The sequence below is a fragment of the Myodes glareolus genome, chromosome 15, assembly GCF_982192425.1.
Source record: "Myodes glareolus chromosome 15, mMyoGla1.1, whole genome shotgun sequence".
NCBI lineage: Eukaryota > Metazoa > Chordata > Mammalia > Rodentia > Cricetidae > Myodes > Myodes glareolus.
Window position 1 is genome coordinate 67,464,800 of NC_142040.1, and position 23,216 is coordinate 67,488,015.

General features: G+C 48.1%; 1 protein-coding gene across 1 annotated transcript in view; it reads left to right on the plus strand.

The window, feature by feature from the left end:
* Ankh (ANKH inorganic pyrophosphate transport regulator) overlaps positions 1-23,216 on the plus strand; it is a 133,757-nt gene that overhangs the window by 105,265 nt on the left and 5,276 nt on the right. Inside the window, exons 8-9 of the mRNA XM_085676593.2 lie at positions 3,411-3,506; positions 22,546-22,675. Coding sequence (XP_085532719.1) covers positions 3,411-3,506; positions 22,546-22,675 — 226 coding nt within the window. The remainder of the gene's footprint in view (positions 1-3,410; positions 3,507-22,545; positions 22,676-23,216) is intronic.

Genomic DNA, 23,216 nt, shown 5'->3' on the forward strand with positions numbered 1-23,216 from the left:
CTAGTCGATGCCAGGCCTTGTGGGTCCTGTAGCAGATGTCCAGGCTCTGGGGGTGTCAGGCTGGGGCTTGAGCTCACAGGCTCGTGGCTGTTGTTCTATGGCAGGTAGATGGGTACAGACAGTATCTGTGTGGCAAGATTCGTTTCCTGTCTGTTTCGGGGTTTTCTCTTAAGGTGTATGTATGTATTTATGTGTGTGTATGGACTGTATGAGTTTATGTGCACGAGATGCATGCAGGTGACCTCAGAGGCCAATGGACATCAGTTCCCCTGGAATTGGAATTATAGGTGATTCTGAGCCACCCAGTAAGGGTGCTGGGAGCCATCTCTCCAGCTCCGTACCTCACCTTTCTAATTCAGCCAATAAAACCTCAGTGGCCAGCTGCTCTGCCCTCCCGCAACTGCTGACCCCTTGAAGGGAGGCCTCTAGCCCTGTTGACCTCATCCTTTGGCTTGGTGGGAACTGTCCTGCCTGTCATTTAGTAAATGTCTGTTTCACCACACCTCTCTTGTATAAAACCTACAGCCCTTTGCTCGGAAGCAGATAGCTAGCAAGGCATACTATTCAAGTATAAAGGCATGTCATATTCTAAGAGAAAAATGGAAGAGGGACGATGAGCCTGCCACTCGCTATGGGTTTTGCCTTCGTGTTTCCTAGCAGTGGCTCAGGGCCATTGCTGCCCCTATTTTCTGTTATCCAAGGGGAGCCCACTGAGTTTGGGGAGAAAAGCCCAGGGCCAGGGTCTTCCACCAATCAAAATGGTCAGCTGAGCTCTGGATCATAACTGTCTCTCTACCGGCTCCCTCATCCCCCACCCCCAGCCCTCACTCCAGCTTCCTGTGGGCACGAAAGTCCCATGAAGTCACGCAAACAAGGCCAGGCCAGAGGTTTAAAACTATCCCATTTCAATCAGCATCCATCCCAGCTCTGCAAGTTCTCCTTGGACTGTCGATTAGGAAGGCCAGACTAGTAGAATATAGGTTCCAGGAGAGGTAGGTACCCAACTCCCTCCACCCCACGTCACTCCCTAAGCCCAGGGTATTCCCCAAGTCTAGACAAAGTCCACCACCCTACACACACACATGCACTCACGCAAGCGCACGCACGCGCACACACACACACACACACACACACACACACACACACACACACACTCTGTTCTCACCTCCCATGACAGCATTCTTCCATACTGCCCAGCCCCCTGCTAGTCTTCCGTTTCCCTTCCCCTCCTTTTCTCGGGTACACACACTCATCATACAGTCTGCCTCTCCTCTCCACTGCAGGGACCCCTCCCCGGTACCCTGGCATGCGATGGGCTAGCGACAGTGCTGGTGTGGCCCTCCTTTAGCAGTCCAGGCATTTGGATACAGCACCAGCCTGAAGAGTTTCTCCTGGGTAGTATTTTTGGTTGATTCCTACAGACAGACCCCCGAGACTGCGCGAGTTCTGGGTCGCTTTAAGAGAGAGGCCTTCTGTTTAGTAAGTTGATGCCAGCTATACATAGAATCACTGCTTTCGTTTCAAGGAACACGTGTAGTGAGTCCTAGAAAACCAACACGGATGTCGATCTTTGCTAAATTTCAGTTTTCCCTTTGGTAAGTAAGATTATACAGTGCATCTGAAGACAAAGGCGGGTGCTGGAATGGGTGAGCGCTTGGCTGGACTGTCCCATCTGGAACTGGTTTTGGCTACCTTATAATAATAAAACTTAACAATCCCATGCTGTGTGTCTTCAGCAGAAGCACCCAAGGGAAACATTGTTTTAAAACTCTTAATCACACAGTTTAGAAGCTAAGAGAGTTTCCGTTTAATGAGCCTACCTCTGGCCAGAACCTGGAGTTGCTTGGGATCCTTTTCAAACCTCCCATTGTTTTCACACATTCCACTGAGTAATCCCAAGCCATGTTTGGGAATACCATCTGGCCACCAATATCTCAGACCCCCACCTTGAGTGGCCTTCCAGCATTCCCTGCCTTGACTGGTGGCATCGTGAACCTCTTTGTGGGTTCCAGAAGAAGAGCTTTAACATTGTAGCACTTCTGACTAAAATACAAACCTCATGGGCAGATTGTCTGTTTAGGTTGTTGCCTGTCAGAGAGCTCATCAGGTAAGGAAGATGGAATTGTTTTTAATGCTGGCGTGCCAGTTCATTTCAGCCGCACCTGCAGAGGGGTGTGTGTGTGTGTGTGTGCGTGTGCGTGTGTGTGCACGCGCGTGCGTGTGTGTGTGTGTGTGTGTGTGTGTGTGTGTGTGTGCGCGCGCGCACGCACCCAAACACATACTTTCTTACAGTGCTCTGCAGGAGTCCTCACAATGGCCACCAGCATGGGCTAAGCGTGTTTGGGTGCGATTACCTGATTTTTATACTGTACCTCCTTCCCCCACCCCATAAGCTAATGTGGTGCCAGGTATCCCAGATAGTTTTGTTCCCCAACTCTGGAGCTAAGTTGATCTAGAACGAAGTAGGATTCTTCTCTGATTTCCTTGGAGTGAGGCCTGATCCTCATGTCTTTTAGGAGCGTGCTTGGTAGTGGGCTGTGGCAGCCTCAGCAGGCCTGCTCCGCACTTTTTGGTGACCAGTGAGAGAATACATGAATTACCTGCTTACAGGATTTGCTTACAGCTCGGTGTAGCCAGTGCTCTTTGAGATCCTCGCCTGTTTAAGGAGGACGGTGAAGTGCTTCGAGGCCAGAGAGTGGGCAAGACAGGCAGTATTTAATCTCAGACATGTGTAGGGCACATTGTCCACCCAAACAGCTCCAGTATCCTCAGGAGTGAGGCCAAGAAACTGTCTGTAAGTCAGCAGTTACAGAGAGGCTTTCCCCAGCAGATGGGCTGGCAAGGGGTGGGCTTTTGGGAGGGAGGGGGTCTTTTGAAATCCAGGAAATCCAACAAAGGGAAGAAAGATGAATGCAGGGATGTGGGAGAAGAGTGAGCCCTGTTTGGGATACAGGGCGAGAAACAACTGTGGGATGATGTATCTGGGGCCCAAGGAGGCCTTAACTGCTCAGGGGAAGCTTTATTCCTTCGGTAGAGAGGAAAGGACCCCAGAGGTCAGTGAGCCATGGCATTTAAGGAGACACCAGTCCTGGTAGCCAGGCTCAGGGACTGCTGAAGCCAAAAGGGGACACATGAGTCAGAAAGCAGGCTTCAGAGCCAAGGCCCTTTGGGGTGAGCTGGCAGCCAGTGCCAAGGGCAGAGGATTGCGTGAGCCCAGAGTTCCTTCTGGTTAATGTTTCTGGGCAGGAACCTGACAGCTGTTTCAGAGACCCGATGTGACAGCCATCTTCCAAGCTGTCACTTGAAGTCCGTACTTGAGGCACGTCAAACAAAACAAGGTGCTCTTTGTGACCCGGGGGCTCAGCCAAGGATAACCCAGCCTTGTCATCACTGCCCTTCTGTCTTCCCAGAATAACCCCAGCAATAAGCTGGCGAACACGAGCGCCACGGTCACCTCGACCCACATCAAAAAGTTCACCTTCGTCTGCATGGCTCTGTCGCTGACGGTAAGGAGAGACGGGGTGTGGGGAGGGTGCGCGCGCGCTCTCTCATTTCTGTGTGAATGTGTGTGTGCCATCTTAGAGGAAGGACTCCTGTATTCCGTACTGTGGCACCTGGCTGTCTTAATTAATGACTGACGTTCAAGACCATTGATTCTAAGAAGAAAAGTGTTTCCATTGCTTCTCAGGCCCACAGACATGGTCAAGAAAGGCAGCTTTAATTTGAATATAACTCTTTTCTGTCTCTGTGTGTGTGTGAACAGCCCCTTTCAGAACCCCTTTCAGTTTTATTTACTTCCCTCTCCTTTAGCCCCGACCTTGATGGTTCAACTAGTGTGGCTAACCAGCTTGCCTCAAGGGAGCCTCTGCTTCCATCTCCCAAGTGCTGGGGTGATAGACAGTTGCCTTATCCATCTATTTAGTTTTCAGTCATTGCATGTTTCTAGAAATTGAACCTAGGGCACTGCATATGCTGCCTGAGCTCCTGGTCTTGGAACCATACCCCTAACCTGGTATTCTTCTCTTGCTACATAATTTCCAATCGATCTTTTAAACTTCCAGTCAACTTTGTAAACACCACTGCCCCATCCCAAATGTAGCAAGTATTATTTTATTTTCTCTAGTAGAAATTCCTTTTCTAATGACACTGTACTGATTGATAATAGCTGACTTACTTGGTGATATTATAGGGTCCTCTCCTGGGTTCCAAAAAGTCTGTGTAATACAGAGGATACTGTTGTGAACAAGAGCGGACAACACCCAGCCGTTGGTTTCTGGGTACACAATCTTTTTTTTTTTTTAAGTGGAGTCTCACTATGTATGTAGCCTTGACTGGCCTAGCGCTCACTATATAGACCAGGCTAGCCTAGAATTCACTGAGATTTGCCTGCCTCTGCCTCCCAGGAGCTGGGTGTAAGTTCTTAAGTAAATATATCTTTACCAAGCTCCCACATGGAGGATAAAAGTCAGAAAACATGAGGGAAAGGGCTCACGCTGTAAAAGCCAAAAGACACACTATACAAATCAAGATTGATAGTTTAAACATTTACGAAAGGCAGGGAAAAGCAAACCAATTTACATGGTAGCTGTGCTGTGTGATTGCTAAGGGATTAAAGAATATGGCGCCTTTGAACTTAGCTTGGTTTTCCTTTGTTCCCGTGGAACTTAATGTCCATTTATGCCTACTATATAACGACCGCACAGTCGTCACTAACAACCAGTACAGAGGGCAAACGGCTGAGACGAGGAAGGCAGTAACTGCCACCTTCACCATGGCCCTGAGAACCTTTTAACTAGATGAGTGGTGCTGATTGTCCTTGGAAAGCAGGCCCAGAATGTGTTTCCTTCCTCCAATGTCCACTCAAAACCTACAGCTTAATATGTGGTCCAATACCTCTATATTGTGTGACAGGGACAATGCAAGGATGATCACAAAAAGCCTTTGGACCCACCGAGTCATAACGCCATATCCTGAGCACCCAACACCACCACCACTACCCCTCCAGCCATCTGTCCCTGTGAGATGGGGTGATGCACACTGAACCCGAGGCTCATAGCTAGGAGGGAATCTCTGATCACATCTGTGGTTGGAGTTGACCAATGACCCCGGGCGACCTGTTCCCCTGTTGGCATTTTTTTTCCTTTCTTCCTATGGTGTGCCAGTTTTTCCATAGCTCCCTAAAATGTTAGCAAAACACTGAACAACTTTGAAACTGCTCAAAAGGGTATTTTAGGAAAAAACCAGAGAAGTTTCTGTTCCAGGAACAGGCCTCAGCTTTTGGAGACTGTTAATGGCTCGGAGTCAAAAGTTGACTTGAAGCCAGGTCCTGGGACAGCTTCATCTGCGTGGAGAGCTGTCAGTTCGGGGCTGTCGTTGGCTCAGCTGCCAGGGTTTCCAGGCTGTCCTCTCTCACGTGGACGTACCTTCCTGTAACTGGAGTGGAGTGAAGGAGAACATGGCCACACTGGGTGTGAAGACAGGCCTTTCTCAAGGTGATCGTGGCCAAGAATTTGAATCTCTGCAAAACTGATCTTCAGCAGGTTTAAAATAATGACAGGGTCTGGAAAAATACTTACTCTCCCAGGCAAATGCCGATTTCTTATTTTAATCCCAGATCAAGGAAACATGCAAGTAAAACTGGCTCAGTACGAGTCTACCTTAGAAATGGACGTGGAAACCCTTGTGGGGAGGAGATTGACAATGAACAGTTAAAAACCTTTAGTTTTCAGCAAAAGAAACAACTTAGAAGCATGTGATCCATCCACATGCCCAGCAATGGAATAGAGCTCAGCCACCTGGATCTGTCCCGTTAACTTCCCCAAATCTCCAGACAGGAGCATTGACTCTGCTTGAGGGAACTGTTTCTTCAATGTTAGAAGCTACAGTATTTGAATCTATGGTTCAGTTGTCCATATAACAGTTCAGTCTTTTGATCTAACATCTTGGCTAGAGGAACTCTCCCTAAAAGACACATAGAACATAAGTTTTTCTAAACTGAACCTTTAACTGTCAGTGCGTGTGTATATACCTTTTAAAATCACATGACACGTTAATTCTTGCACATCTACTGTGCCCTCAGTCTCTGACATTCACAAAGAGGGTCTGTGATGTAGTCCCTAGAGCCATATAACCCATCCATGATAACCCGGGAGTCAACCGAGCAGTTGTCATTTCTTGTGTCTGTGGCTCCTGCTCTCTGTGAAGTCGTGAATTCGGGGGGCATGTAAGGAGCAGAAAAGCAATATTTGCTCCCGTGACTCATTCGCATCTTGCCGCTCACCCTTGGATCACAGTTCACACGCCGGTGTGGTCTGGAAATTGCCTGATCCATTGAGATAAGGGAGAGGTTCGGGAGCCTTAGTGGATCTAAAAGATCCAGTTCAAATGAGTAGATGTCAGGTAAGAATGGGGTAGCGGGGGTATGATAAGGCTATCAAGCTGCCGTCTAAGGAAAAGAGGACAGAGATATGCTCTAGTGGTCTCAAAGAATGACTTCCCTGCGGGACCTGCTGTATTGTAGCCATACAGGAGAGGCTGTATTGCAGACCAGTGAGCCAGATAAGAAGCCAACCTCAAAGAACAGGTGGCCATCCGTGCAGTGCCCACATTGCCAGGACCTTCCTTCAGAGCCATGTAGAGCCATGTTGCTTTGACTTTTGTGTTTATTAGCTCCTGGGACAACTAGCGTGTCCCAGAAGTCTGTTTGTCTGGATAGATTGTGTTGTGGATGTGAGGGGAGGAAACTGGAGTAGGCAGTGAGGAAGACGTCCCTCCCTGGGGAAGGAGCTGGCTATCTGAGCTGGAAATCCCTACCACATATACGACCATGAAGGACATCATAGTTCCTACCGGACTCTAGAAAACTGCTGACCTGAGTGGCCCATATCTCCCCAATAGCACTGTTGGTAGGGGATAACTATCCCTGAAAGGTAACAGACCACCTGTTCCCAGGACCCAGCCCAGATCAGTGAAAGCCAAGATTCAGGCTGCAAAATTACTGGATCTATTCATTAACCCCAAACTTGTCTGGGGATCCCTTTTCCTTTGAACTCTTTCTGACATTTGTAACAAACCATGGTAATCAGGGGAGCCCTAACAGCTTCGGCTGCTCACAGTGGCCCAGCTTCCGACTGACTTCACAAATGGCCTTTGAAGAGCACTGGGTTTTTCTCTTCTTGAATTTCCCGTTGCTTTAGCTTTGGGGAGCTGGTGCCAAGAATGGGGCCCCTCTGCTCCAGGAGAAGTGGAAAAGAATCTATGTGAAACACAGACTCAGCTGCCTTGGAGGCCTTCCCAAGCCCCTTTGTACGCAGTAGGCACGGGCACTGATCCAGATGGACCTTGGCAAGTGGAGTCAGTGGAGCACTTTTGTGCAGTGGATTGCCTACCCAGCCATCCCAACACCGTCTCAATGCTAGATCCCCTCTAGATCCCATGAGTCTGAGAAGCACAGGGCAAGGATCACAGAGAGGCAATAAACGGTTGGACGGATGAAGAGGGTCTGACAGTGGGAGGAAGGAGTAGTCAGCTCGTCAGAAAAAGAGACAGGAGGTTGTCACAAACAGATTGACAGGATGACAGAGGGAAGGGGACACTCAAAACAGGAGAGTGAGGAGCCCCAAACCCTGGAGCTCTGGGAGTCTTTCCGGTGATTGTGAACTTCGGAAGAATTTATAGAGACACACAATTTAGAAATCAGGAAATTGCACATAATGTTGTTGGCTAAGAGTGGGTTTTGGTGAGCTGACCCATGTTAAGAATGCAGGCGTGAGCCGGGCAGTGGTGGCAGGCAGAGGCAGGCAGATCTCTGTGAGTTCAAGGCCAGCTTGGTTTACAAAGCAAGTTCCAGGACAGCAAGAACTACATAGAGAAATCATGTCTGGAAAAGCCAAAGAATGCAGGTGTGGAGTGCAGCTCTCAAGAGGGTTTGAACAGGGCACTTGGGGCATGCCAAGCGCAGGGGACTGCATCCCACTGTTCACGGAAGAAGCGAGCACTCAGCTTCAACTAGTCAGAGCTGCCCATGGGAAGACCAGACATGTGATCGGTAGGTGTCACTGCCACCTAAGGCAAAAAGAGAAGGAAACCTGCTGGGATGTCATCAAACAGTGGCCTCCAATAGAGTACCAGGGTATCCAAGCTTGGGACCTGTTGGTATTTAAGGATCTGGTTCTTCAAAGGGAAGAAGTTAAAATAGGAGCTAGGAAGATGGCTCTGCGGGTAAAGGATGTGCCCCATGGGCATGAAGACCCAACCTTGATCTCACCCACCTGAAAGCCACACAGAGCAGCTCCTGTGGGGGCAGGGGAGAGACAGAGGAACATCACTGGGACTTGCTAGCCAGCCTGTCTACCCAAATGGGCCAGCTCTGGTTCAGAGAGGGAAGAAAGGTAAGGTCGAGGGTGATTGAGAAACACCCTCGGTCAACCTCTGATTTGTGTTTCTGTAGTTACAAGTCTTCCTGCACACGTGTGTGCATACAAAAGCAAAAAGATGTGTCTTAGGCTCAGTGAAGTCAAGGACCTGAAGCAGGAAGCAGTATTTGATTTATGCTCCCTTGCCAGGTTTTAAACTTTGTATGCACTTTTGCAGTAAATAAAAAGGGAGGGAGGCCGCGAACCCACCTGGAATTTTCTGTTCTATTTGTCATGGGTTGGAGGGTGTCTGTCCATACATTACAACATTAACCCCAGCACCAAAAAGTCAACCATATTTGGAAATGAAGTCTAGGTTCCAATGAGCAAACTTGGCTCCAAATCTGTCCCTGAGGTTCTTATAAAAGGGGACATTTGGACACAGACGCAGGAAGCCTGTGGTGTCATCATGGGTCTTGCTACTGTAGAGAGGCCTGGCGTCACCCATGCTGACTTCAGCCTCACAGGTGGGCGACTGTCCGTCCACTCCTATTGCTCTGAAACACCCACCTGTGGACCGCCAGTCACTGTAGCCCTGACAACCTAACCTGCTGGTGCTCCTAAGAGAAAGGAATCTTTCTCTTAGGTTGATTCATCAGACTTACTGTTCCACTCTCCATCTCTCTAGTGACCTAAGACATCTCAGGTATCTTGTTCCAAGTTCTTGTTCTTGTGAGCAGAGCATTTGCTGAGAAGCACTTAGGTGGCAGATAGCGCTGTACCTGCCTTTAGAGTCCGCTGAGAAACATTCGGCTTACAGGTGGCACTCTGGCTGCCCTTGGGAGCTTCACTGTGTCTTTGTTGGTAGTTTGGGGGAATTTGAGGGAAACAATCACCAATATTTGGTTCCGGTAACTCTGTTTGGTTTTGTTCTTTCTGTTAACTGAATAATTCAGGGCACATCCACTGGGTCCTTGTAAAACCCCTATCTCTTTTCTATACCCTTTGAAACTTACAAAACCTTTTAGTGTGTGTCCTGCTGGTGGTGACGTGGTCCACAAATTTAATAAGTCTTAATGAAAGGAGATTTATTTTGTCTCAGGATTCTGTGGTCAAGATTTTCATATAGTTATGCATGGGTCTGGTCTTTCTCCAACCAGGGTCCCCTCTAACTGTAATAACCTCCATGAGACCCCAACTGACCAGTCAGATTATATGTCCACCCATTTAACACTCCCAGTAGGGATTACATTCCAATATGTCACCCACTGAGGCATGGCCCTACCTACCACACAGGCTCTGTTCCATCCACAGTTTAGCAGTAAAGACCAGGAACGTCTTAGAGAGAAATGACTGGACCAGGAACCATTTGGCTTGTCACAGAGCAAGGAAGCAGAAAAATAATTAGCAGACTTTCAGGAAGCATGCCTGAAAATGCTCTGTGACCATGGGAAAAATGGGGTTTACTAGATCAACTTAAACACAGAAACCAAAGCCACCCTGGGACATGGATGGGAGTAGTGTTTAGGAAGCAGCTCTCAGCTCCCACACAGCTGGGTCCAACCCCACCGATAACCCCCAAGAAATGTCAGAGAAACTGTGGGCTGGGCTGCCTGGCTTGTCTTTTGTCAAGGCTTTCAGGTTAGAGGTTGTTCCTGTGAGATCTTTTGTCTTCCTCTTGAGATCCTGAAACAGATTGATTGCCTTGTATGGAGCAGGCGGGGACCCAGCAAAACTGAAAGTATCTCAACTCTTTGGAATATTCTGCTGAGCATGGTGGTGTAGAGACAGGCGGAACTCCACGAGCTTGAAGCCAGCCTGTTTTATATACCATGACATATAGGGCTGGAGATATGGCCACTTTGTAGGATGCTTGCCTAGCCATACAAAGCCCTGCCTCTGATGTCCAGCACTACATAAACCGGGCACAGTGACATATGCCTATAATCCCAGCACTCCAGAGTCAGAGAGGGTCAGAAGTTCAGGGCTTGCTCAGTTACATAATGAGTACAAGGCCGGCCTGGATTATATTAGACTTCAAAGAGACAAACAAAAGAATTATCTCAAAAACTACCAAATAAGCTTAGGGTGAAACCAGCCCAATAAAGATCCAGAGCATCTGGTGCAGATGCTAATTTGCCACAGGGAACCTTTCCTGAAGTGAGAGATAATTTGGCTCGGGAACAATCTGAAGTGGTCAGCAGAAGGGGTGTCTGGCTTGCTCTGCCAGGGCCTCAGCATGACCAAGCGCAGCCACTCTCAGTTCCCCTGGGCTTTGTTCCGTGAGTTTCTGTTTTAAAGATCAGATAGATCACATGTCCAGTGCCATGCAATTGTTCTCGGGGATCTCTTGAGGCCCCCAGAGAGCTACTGTATTGAAAAACGGCATATGTGACCAGTGACAAGAAAACCTGCTTGCCGGTCACTGAGAGCAGCCAGAACCTCTCTCTGTTTTAGAGGGGGATCTTAACTGATGGGCTGAAGAATGCATGGACCCTCAGCAAGAAACTGAAGCATTTGGGAGCCACCAGGATGGTCTCATTTCAGACGCCTTCATCTAATCACACCTGTTAGCAGAGAAAGTATGTTTAGTAGTCGTGGGGATTAGGACATGGATATTATCTCTGGGTGGTCCTTACACCTCCAACTCCAGGTACTAACGGGTACTTGAGAGAAAAATAAAACACAGCCGTCCCTCCTTACCCACAGATTTTTTTCCTCCTTTGGTTTCAGCTACCTGTGGTCAACCACAGCCCAAAAATACCATATGGAAAGTTCCAGAGAGTCTATAACTACAATTCTGAGTAGCATAATGAAATCCCATGCCATCTTGTTCATTCTTGCCTAGGACACGAATCTACCCTTTGTCCGGGGTTACCATTCTGCCTGCACGTTACAGGCCTGTTAGTCACTGTCAAGTTCACCCTTGTCAGCTGCAGGAGCTTGAGAAACACCTGGGTGGTTGTTAAAGCACACCTCTGGGTGTGTCTGAGAGTCTTTCTCCCACGGGGAAGGGAGGGGCAAAAACCTGTCCTGAGCTTAGGCAGCATGTGACCTAGGCTGGGACCCCATGTAGAATAAAAAGAAGAACTCCCCGTGCGTGGGTCCTCTCTGTGTTTCCTGGTCACTGTGATGGGAGCTGTTCTTACTGCCACACACACACACCCCCTCAGCTGTGATAGACAAACCTCTGGAGCTGTGGCCAAAATACATCTTTCCTCCCTTTGAGTTATATCCCTCTGATACTAGATTGTAGCAACTGGATGATCACTTAGTAGTGGCCATTTCGCGTGTGAGGTTGAATGCCACAGGCAGAGTGGCATCCGATGCCACATTGCAGGGATTTTGTACAAGCCACATCCTTGCATTACTATGGCACTGTCACAAGGCCTGTGTCATTCACCTCTCACCCCATCGCTATCACCCACATCGCCACAGGAGGGCTGAGCACAGTATAGGGGAATACTTTGAGAATTGTTGCAATATACTCTAATACTGTGTTTTTTTTAGTTGTTAATCTCCAGCCTTTTTATTTATAAACTGAACTCTTTGTTAGGTATATAGGCACAGGGAAAATCAGTGTATATAGGAGTTAGTACTGTGTTTTACACATCCACAAAGGGTCCTGGGGTGTGTCCCTTGACGATAGAGAGGAACTGGAAAGGATGAGGGAAAGAAGAGGGAAGAAGGCAGTGGACGTGGTGCCCTGCGAAATAAGCTCAGGGTCACAGAGAAGCAACCACTCCAGTGGCAACGTCTGGACAAAGGCAAACTTTATGCTTGGTCAAGAGGGTATGCACAGGAAGAGCGCGCGCGCACACACACACACACACACACACACATACATACACACCAAGACAGAAAGTTCATCTGGTTTTTATTCAAACTCAGGTGATGGCTGAGCCCCTTCCTCCGTTGGCTGGGGGCGGGGTCTAGCCTCACGGTCTTATTCAGTTGGCTAGTTTGGAAAGACTTGGTGCCCAGGCAATGAAGAAGGAACAGGAAAGGGGTCCCTGCTCCAGGCCATCGAATTCCTTGAGTGAAGCAGTGGGATTTGTATATACAAAGGTTGTACTGGGTGAAGAGGATTAGAAATTTGCTTAAAAGTCTTACAAGATGAGGTTTTTAAAATAATTGAGTTCCGGTTCTAAACACAAATGTTATAGTATTTGATGCTATAAACTATCAAAGGCTCAGACTGTCTCTCACAGCATGTTGTTTAGGATGTCACAGAGGACTGTCCTGAGGACTGTGTAAACGGCAACAGGATGTACAAGAGCCTATTTACCTATCAGCCTGTGACATTTTTCTTTTCCTCTTGTAGCTCTTCTGACAAAATGAAACACAAATTATAAATCAGGTCCGACCTGGCTAAGTCACCTTTGACTTACAGTTTTCATTAACTTAAGACCACAGGTGTTTATAAATTAGCCATGGTGCACCGGAATAAGCCCAAGGTTGGTAAGATCCAGGCAGCTGTATTATTTTGGCAGTCCAGAACTGGCCCCGCCTGGAATCCTCCTTTGGGATCCTAGTGGGTTCCAGCTCCTGGCATCTCCTGAAGTCGCTGTCACTTGGGAGTCTCTCTGCAAGCCAACAGCATGATCTGAACCTCTGAATGTTTTCCCAGAATGCTCCACATCCCTCCCGTCTGACCTTCAGATCCCTTTGTGCTGTCTGTGCACCCTTTCGGACTTTAAGTCTGTTCTGTGCCCAGTCTGGTGTACACTGCTACTGCAGGATGCCACAGCCTGAATAGGTTATAGAGAACACATTGCAGCCTCTGGAGAGGAGAGGGCAACCATGCACCTATTAGAGGTTCTAATCTGTACTCATTCCATAGCTAGTTGACGTGTCAAGTCCCGATGCCAGAAGGCACCTGAGGAGGATGGTGTTTGGTACTCTGAAGATCTTAGTCCAAAAGCTTTAGAATTTCAGTCTTCAGAGAGATGTGCCCAGGGAGAAAAGACAGAACCACAGAAGCAACTTGAAGATCTGCACTATCAGCTCTCCCTGTGACACGTGATCCCTCTTCATGAGTCACAGATTGCCTCCATTGCCGATTGGTAGGCTCAGCGTGGTCTAATACTGGTGGGTTCAGTGGATTCAAAGGCGTAGGAGCTCTGCCTCTGCACCCCCAATTTACCTCCAAGGCAGCAAGGTCACCTTCTTGCTGATAGCCATGGTGGCTGATTCCCTAGGAGAGTCAGGCAGCCACCTGCGCCTGCTGTCTGCCTGTATGTCTGAGCCACACCCCACTGGTAGATACAGAGGCACAGGGTGGGGAAATGCCCAGGTTAGGCATCAGAAGCTGGAATCTGGGTCAGCTCAGCATCTTATATGCTCAGGATCCTTGTCTCAGAGCTGTTTGCCTGTCTGCTGCTGTCACTCATTAGGTAGAGTCTTCCATACGATGCTGGCCACGTCAGGACCACCTCATGCCTCCTAGCATCCATTCAGTAAAGCTTATTTCTTCTGAGGCCTCATAAACTAGAAAATGGCAACACCCAAGTCATTGAAGCGTAGAAACCACTGCCAGTGGTTTTGCTCTGGTGGCCTTTGTCCAGATTAGCTACCGAGTGCCTATGCACGACCCAGGCTTACCTCTCTGTGGCTAACCCACCCTCCTGTGCTGCTGTCACTCAAGCCGTCCTGGGCGAAGCTGGGCCTGTCCCAGCCTTGGGACCATGCTGACCCTTTGTCTAGAACAAAGGCTGCCTGTGTCAGCCTTTGTTTCTGCCGTCCGCCCCTCCCCCGCACCATGAGGTGGAGACTGCTGCCTCATTGTTCCCATTATCCAGCTGGAGAAAATGACTCCCTTGTGCATGGGGAAGGAATGGGGCAGAAGGTAAATGAACAGAGGCTGCAGCTTTCTCATACCAAGGCACAGGATGGGGCTCTTTCCCGTGCCGTAGGGCATCCTGGAAAGAGAGAGAGGGGCCCGAATCCCCATCGGAGAGGAGACGTGACAGAGGCACTGTTCCAGAATTGTATGGGGACCATGACATAGCATGGACAGCTCTTGGCCTGAGGTGACCGGGCAGAGTTTGTTCCCACAGAACTGTTTCCCTCTCCCCCCACCCCCATGCTGCTCTCTGGAAGCTAGCAGGCTCTGGCCTTTTAATTCAGCACCCCTTGTAGATATGGAAGTTTGATTTGTTGGAGAGACTCGGAAACATTTAAACAATTAAAACTGGCCCCTAAGCCCTCTGCATAGCAGACTGTCATATCCACATGTGCTATGAAAAAGACAGATGGCCAAACATATTATGCTGTTATGAGACAGGTGTGATTTTTTTGAACATTTTTTCTTTTTTCTCAAAATTTGTTGGCATTTTATGTCTATGTATTATGTGTGTTTGTATGTGCGGGGGCACAGGTGTCTGTAGATATGTGTGTATGTGTGTGTTTATGTGGAGTTTGCCATTAAATGTCTTGCTCGATTATTCTCTATATTTTTAGATAATTTTATTTTAATATTATGTGTATTAGTATTTGCCTGAATGTGTGGCTGGGCCCACATGCTTGCAGTGTCCTCAAGGACAGAGGAGGGCATTGGATCCCTTGGCACTGGACTTTCAGATGGTTTCAAGCAACTGTGTGGGTGCTGGGAATTGAACTTGGCTCCTCTGGAAGAGTAGCCAGTGTTTTTAACCATTAAGCTAACCAGCTCCAAAGGTTTTTTTGTTTGTTTCTTTGTTTTTTGAGATTGGGTCTCATTATGAAGCCCTGGTTGTCCTGGAACTTACTCTGTAGTCCAGGCTGGCCTCAAACTCACAGAGATCCACCTGCCTCTGCCTCCTGAGTGCTGGCCAGCATTGATTAGTGCTGCCCCAACAGGCTGCTTTACTTCTTGAGGCAATGTCTCTTGCTGAGCCTGGAGCTAGCCAGTTCCAGCCGGTCTAGTCAGGCAGCTTTAACCAGAGATCCCCTGTCTTTGCCTCCCAAGTGCTGAGATTCCAGGTAGCCAGCAGGCATCCCCAACTCTGCAGATGGGGGCCTGTTATATAACTCTGGTCCCGGGCTTGGACATCAGGAGCTCTGTCCACTGACCCATCTCCCCAACCTCTAAGAAAACATCCTAGTTGTAATAAACTACACAGACTCTAAATCACCACCCTATCCACTCTGGTGCCACAGTGAGGTACATTCCTGTGGTTGGACCACACCCCCATCCATATTCTGGCTGAACTGAATCAGCATGCACTATGCCCCTCTCCCTCAGCCTCAAATTCTGAGTTTATTTAAGTCGGCAAGGAAAAGCTTAAGCTACATGGAAGCTAGGGTGTGGAGCTTTCTAGACCTCCTTCAGATCTGGTAAGAACTGGACTCAAACATTCTGTAGCTGCAGCCTGTGGAGCCAGCAGGCACAGGGCAGACGTCCTGTACCCTCTCTGTGTTTGGTGCACGGCACCCCCTGCTGCTTGAAATGCCATCTTTCTTCCAAGTAGGATTTTGTGACTTAACCAAGAATTTGGGGTTGTCTTAGATCTCAGGAAAAATGTAGTTTTGACCAATTCATCAAACCTTAGTCAGAGGAATGATTTTTTTTATTTTACTAAAAGACAAATGGTACTTATAAACCTATATCTGAAGATGCTTATTTTTACCAGAATACACTTTAAAAAGGAAATGATAGCATCAAATTCTTTACTGTTTATTCATGATAGATATGTAATAGCTGCGATTGGCAGCAGGCCAGATGGAGACGATCAGGTGCAACGTCAGTGTCTTACCATATGCCTTTTCTAGTTCTCCAGCATAGAAAACCAAGGTGTTTCCGTGATACTGTATACTTACTATATACTAACCGGCTACTGTATTCAGCAGGGTGGCTTTTTGCCAGCCTGACCTTACATAAGAAGTCCTACCTCTCCACACTGTACCTGTTGCCAGTCATCCTTCCTCCGAGGGTTTCCCACTTCCGTCCTCTCTTTCCCAGTGGCGCGCCTGTACCAAAGCCGCCTTCTCCTACTGCCCTTTTCCAGTGCTGTCTCGCTCCCTCCCTGTCATTCGGCAGTGCTGATTGCCACAAGTCAGTCATTCTGGTTACATTCACACGCTCCAGTAACTAGGCGTTTCTACCCTGGCAAGACAGCATGGCTTTCTCCTTCAGAACCGAGATGTTCACACAAGACATTGGCTGTTGAAGCTGAGGGCTCAGCTTCCTTTTGAGTCTCTTGCCCCTCCCAAACATGACCTCTCACGTCCCTGACAAAATATACGTGAAGACCCATTTTCCTGCAAAGATAGAAACAGGGTCTGTTTGATTTAAAACTTTCTGATTGGGGGGTTACCTACGTGTCTCTGAACTAGAGAGTGTGTCTCTTTGTTTTTGTTGTGTATAGTTTGAGGGGTGAGTATCCTGGAAGCTCAGTGGCCACCGAAGCCACCCTGGCTTCTTGTCCTGTGAATTTGAGCAATGAAATTCCCAGGCCACAGCAGAGTGATTTCTGGAAGAACTCATTTACTTTAAGGGGCTCAAGGGAGGAAAAGGCGGCGGCGGCGGCGGCGGCAGCAGCAGCAGCAGCAGCAGCAGCGCTGTGCAGGACCCCGGGCAGGGGAGGGCCCTTAGCCACACAGCTGTGGCCTAATAAGGCTTCACTGACAGGGGAGGGAGGAGCTGGTCAGTTCGGTTCCTTGTGCCTTGTCGCAGCCTTAGTGTGCTTTCCTAGAACTGCTAAGGGAACAGACCCCGTACTGCCTTCTCAAGCCTCTGTCCATGACAGAACCAGAGACATTTTTGGCTTAGATATTCCTTCCTGGCATCTCTGGGCTCCAGCGAGGAGGCTAAGAAAGAAACTGGGCACTTTTCTTTAGAGGGTTCTTTTTTCCCTTAACTGCCTAGCCAAATTCTACTACTTTTTCTCTTCATTATTCCCTGTGAAAACTGTGGGCAAATACAAACAGGGAAATGCAATCAGTCCTGATCTCATCATATCTAGATGATATTTTTGGACTCCAGGAAGCAACTTGGACAGTAGAAGCAGACAGTGATGAATCAAGCCCACCAAGCCCCACGGAAGCACAGTGTCCACAGCTAAACATTCTCATTGAAGGTAGTTAGCATTGATTTCCTTCCGGGGTTAAACCTATGTGTCAGTGTGGACCAGTCCCCAACTCAGCACACAGGTCCTCTAAGGACGTTGGTGCTCACGGGCATCCTGGAAGGGGTGGGTACCATCCCATCCAAAAGATGAAGGTGCTGAGGCATTCTTGCCTGGAAACAGAATACAAAGAAACAGTGGCTGGAATTCACCCCAGGCGGCCAAGACTCAGTACCAGTTATTGCTAACACCTTCTGAACTGAACTCCTGCTCTGTATCTTTAAACACTAGCCTCCCAGTGGGGGATTTCAACTCAATTACACATCTGTTCTTTCTAGTAAATGTTCTAAATAACAACGATGCCCTGGACCGGGTATTTTAATTCAGGACAGCTGTGTGCATTTTTCTTTTTTCCTAATTTCAGGAGATCAGAATTTCTCCTTGGCTGCTAGTTCTAGTTATTAGGCCATGGAGAAAAGTTGGTGAATTCCTCACTTGTGGAACCATCAGCTTACGGAAACTCAAAAGGCAGAGCAGTGTGCAATGTTATCTGTGGAGCAGAGGGCTCAGGACACCCAACCATGGACGCACCTCCCCCTTCTCCACAGTGGCTTTGTGTGTTCTCAACTGAAACACACAAAGTGGGGAACAGCTGGCTTCTCAAATCCTATTAACAATACTTGACCTTGACTTTGATCAGGTGACCCAGCCATGATTGGCTGCTCTCTCCCTGTCTCTGCAGTGACATGATTTGTCCTTTGTCAGCCCATTCAAGTGGTCTGAAGGTGTATCCTGTCCCCTCTCCTCTATTTTCGTTTCTATCAGCGTGGGCTTTTGGATGCTGGTTTTATGCTTGGGGTTATTATCAAGGCTGTTGCATTGTGTTGCTCACATTCCTATCTTGGCTGTTGGGAACTCCAGTGGCTCTGATGCCCACTTGGCATGTCCTGTTGTCTTGCTTTCTGGGCACTTCATTGCTTCCTGGCCATCTTCCTGACGGCAATAGTCTTGCATGCTCTCTGCTCTAGTTCTAGATTGGGTCATTTCCCTAAGGAGCTCTGGGTCCTTTGGTTGAATGGTAAACAGAGAATCCAAGATCTGGGCACAAGTTGGGCTGTTCTATTTGGAGGGCTCCTTCCTAATGAGGTGATGTTGACAGCAAACTCTGCCGTAGAAAATCCAACCCCGTAGCTCCCCTGGGGCACAAATGTTGCCATTGTCAGTAGGTTGTTAGGTTTCCACTCTGGTTTGGAAAAGTCAGTGTCACTGGCCTCTGCAAATATTTGAAAAACACAGCATGTCATGGTCAACTGGGGGGCATGTTCAGAATTAACACTACACTAGGGGAAAGGTGAACTCAGTAGGATAACACTTCCTAAAACACCCCTTGCAGAGTGAGCTCCCACGTCTTGTTTTCTGAAACACCGGCTCCAATTATCATGTTAGGACATGACCTGCATGTAGGTGTCCTAGCTTTTAGCAAGCATCCTTCTGTTTCTGAGTTGCTTGCGTGCCGTTTTCTAGAGAGCACAGCAAATGTTCTCTTGTGGAAGCCTATTAGGAAGGCAACACACCGTTTTCTTACTAGAAGCATGAAGACCCTGCCTTTTGAACCTTCAAGGAGAGGGAGAAAGAGGCTTCCCAAATGTTGGGCCCCTGCCCTTTGACGGCCTTCTGCCATGTGGAGCAATAGCTTTTGATTTCAGTGTTCCTAAGAGACAAAGAACTAGACCCTGCATGTGTGTGGGTGGTTGACAACTCTGGGGGCGTGCCTCCTATTTGCCCTCTTATTAACGGCCCTCCTTTAGAGAGCAGATCACTTCCTACAGGATAGGAAATTCTTCAAGTAGCATCATCCATGTGGGAAGGCCAGAGGGAGGTTTCCCCCACTCACTTGCAGCATAAGCATGCTCCCAGCACGCTGACGTGCAGTAACACCCTCCTTTGCCTCTATGTGTTGTGACTTAAGAGCCACTTTACAGTGATTTTGCAAAACCCACCGAGATTGCAACCTGTGTTTGAGGCATCGTCTCATGTTCATTCCTTGCAGCAGCTCAGAGCTGGGAAAACTAATGATTCTCTGGGAAGCTTGAGTCTTGAGCAGAATACGGTCTCTGTATCACTTTCTCTCCACTAAGGAGACAGAATGGCTCACTTAGGAGAGATCCAATGTACAGATCCAGGGCAGACTTGAGGGCTAGTTTATAGCCTGACTGCTGTGGGAAATACTTAAGCTCGACCATAAAGCAGCCCTGGAAGAGGGAACTTTCGTTAGCTTGTGGGATGTGATATAGACTGGGAGATAGATTATCTCCAGCACTGTACTCAGTGCCATCCGCGAGTTGTTATTTGAAATTACTGCCATGCCTGGGCTGTAGGTGTGAGTTATATCACACTATTGGAAGCCAGCAGTGGAGAAAGGTGGCAGGCCTCTTGTCCATGGTAATGAAGTCCCCAAGCTCCAAGTTGTTAGATCTGAGAAAGTCTGACTGGATGTGAATCCTTGCCCAGCAAGCACTGTGACTGAGGGTTAGCACGGCCGCTGCTGCAACCCAGCCGAATGTTCTCCCAGCTGCCGATGAGCCACAGGGAAATGCCCATCGCATGTATAAAGTCAGATATTTACAGTTAATTTACATTTAATATCTCACTGTGGCCAGTCTAACTCCATGAACCTGAAATTTCCCAAGTGTAAATGATGACGTGATGGCCGAAGATTCCGGTATGCTGTTTTCACGTAACTGCGCTCATGTTCTCATGTACTCAGCTTTATTTCAGACAAGACTTGCTCGTATTTTAGGAAAAGGGAGTGTTTGGTGGAAATGGCATATTGTGAGCATTACCCTCTAACACCCCGTGTGTCCTTTGGGTGGATTGTAATTGTGGTGAACAATGATTCAATGGGAAATTATAATAGCCAAGTCCTAGTTCTTGAATAGTCATTGTCTTATCATTTTTCCTGCTTTTCTTAAACAGTTAACATTGTCTTATCACTTGTATTAGCTGTGTTCTTAACCTTTGTTTAGTTGCACGTTCTCTCTGTGTAAATCTCTTGTAATCTCACTGGCGAGTATGACCTGCTGACCATGCACCCGGTACGGCCTGTGCCCTTTCTCAGGGGTTCACCTGACCATTTCCCACCCCGTGGTCTTGCCTGTTTTCCTCTTTCTTTCCCTGACTCCCCTCATTTGGCAGATCATGCCCTAAGAACATTCTAGAAACGAGTGTATGAAAGGTGTGATGATTAATATCATTGACTTTGCAGAACCTAAAATCCCTGAAGACAGACCTCCACATATGAACGGAAGGGATTTTCTCCTAGTTGAGGTGACAAAGCCGACCCTAAATGTGTGTGTAGTGCCATTCCGTGGGCTGAGGGGTCCCTGGAATGGCCAGCCGAGGACGCTGAGCAATGTGAACATGAACATTCGTCTCTCTCTGCCGCCTGACTGGATGCGGCGAGCACACGCTCCTGCGCCCATGTCTTCCCCCAATGAGTGATGGTCTAGATGTTCAAAGGGAGCTAAAATAAACCCGCCCTTAAGTTGTTCTTGCCAGGTTTTTGCCAGAGCTAAGACAAGTAGCTAATCCGGAAGATGACTGTTGAGGTCTTGAGCAGTGAAGTGGTCTTTCTCTTACACCTGGCTGTCACTGTTTGGTTGAGAGTTCTGGAAGAGAAGCCACCTTCCCCTGAAACCTGGCCCTCAGGTCTCCTAGCTCTGCTCTGTCCCCAGCACTGTTGCTGATGTGCCCTGCTGGGTCTCTTCCCAGCCACTCTGCTTCCCAGTGGGTTCTGTTCAGCCTTGAAATTCCTCACTCAGCTCTGAAAGGGTCACTCTCCCCTCTTTCTGGATCTCCAGGTATCAGAATATTAGACTTGTTTCATTATATGTTAAAAAAAATCCAGTCTCATTCTATTTTTCTTCAGCTTTGTCTTTGTGACTGATTTCTGACTCCATGTTCAGCCAACCCTTTTCATTTCTGTGCTCCCCCTCCTAATCCTTGGCTCTTTCTTGTGCCTGAATGTGTTTTTTAGACAATCCCATTGTGTTCTTCATCCATGGATACAGCCTTTCCAGCCAGCTCTCTGTAATGTCAGTGTGACAGAAAGGCCTTCATTGTTTGATTCCCCCCCCCCCTTCTTTCTGCATTGTCTTGATTTTCCTTTTCTTTTTATCTTGAGGCTATCACCAAAGTCTGGACCACTGGTTGTGTGTGCATGTTTATAACTAGGGTCCTGACAGCTGCTTGGAAGCTGTGGGTGTGAGCACACAGGTAGATGTCACCTGTGAGTCTCCTTGGTGAGACTGCTTCTTTGGGAACCTGAAACCTCCAGAACTCCACATCCTTCTTGAAACTGCTCTGATCTCCTGCCTATTTGACTCAACCATTTTCTGCAAGCTGAGGGAAAGGCAGGGCCATCCAATATGTCCCCTACCTGGAGTCCCCAAAACTGTTTCCTCAGCCATGTGAGGTACCATTTCTCCTTACCCAGATATGAATCTGCTTTTAAGAGAAACAGACCCAAGCGATCCAGAAGGGCAGTGTATGAACCGCTTACAGTTAATATTAGCCAGCCTCCCAAGGGCCGTGCTTCCCCACCTCCTAATCTGAGGGGAAGGGACGTGGGAAGTGAGCTCTGCATTTCTGTCAGATTAAAGTTTCATTTTCTGGAGTCTGCTGAATTTCATACTTGCCCATCTGCTTTACCAAAGTTGCAGATTTTGTGGCTGTTGCTTCATCCTTTACCCTTGTAACATTAACAACAGGCAGGCTCCAAATGACTTTACACGTCAGTATGACAGATACCACCCAATGGCTATGAAAGATCCTGGCTAAGCCTCAGTGCAAGCCAGGTGGTCTCCTTTCCTCATCCAGTCACCCATTCAGGTGTCACCTATAGTGGAAGTGCCACACTGGCCATCTCTATGGGACAAGTGCAACAAATGGACCAGCGCCCCCTGCTGGCAGGTGAGAACAAGGCAGGAAGGTGTCGCTGTAAGCCTAGGGTGCCAACTAGATGCCCACTGAGCATGTTCTCCAGCTTCCAGAACACTTAGGGACGTCGCACCTGACCTTTTCATTTCGTTGTACATGGCTTTTCCTCACAACCTTGTTCCATGTTGTCCTGTCCCACCCTCCAGCTCTGTTTCATAATGTTCTGGACCCCCAACGTCTCTGAGAAGATTCTGATAGACATCATTGGGGTAGACTTCGCCTTTGCAGAGCTCTGCGTCATCCCTCTGCGCATCTTCTCCTTCTTCCCAGTGCCAGGTAAGGAGCAGAGGACAAGCACTTCCTGCCCAGGGGAACCCTGTCCCCAGCGACAGTGTAATTACTTCACTCTGTGCTGGAGAGAGGCAAAGTCACGAAGCAGCCGAATAGCCTATGAACGCATCAGACAGCACAGCTTACTTTTTCTGAGATCCAAACACAGTTGAAGGAAGTAGAACCAAGGGGGCAATGGGTGGAATTTGTGGGAAACAGCCAACCTGTCCTCTCTCTTGATTATTGGGGTTCCTCAAATCTGTGCATGAATTACAGTGCATAGAACACACACCAGAAAGTCAGTTTTATAGTAGAATAGTTTTCAGAGTTAAATGGAAAAACAAAAATAGAGTGAGCTTACTTGCTAAAACCTGAAGATGAATTAAGAAAGAAAAAGACATTTAGAAAAGAAGACAAGGGGCTGGAGAGATGGCTCAGTGGTTAAGAGCACTGACTGGTCTTCCAGAGGTCCTGTGTACAATTCCCAGCAACCACGTGGTGGCTCACAACCACCTATGATGAGATCTGATGCCCTCTTCTGGCCTAC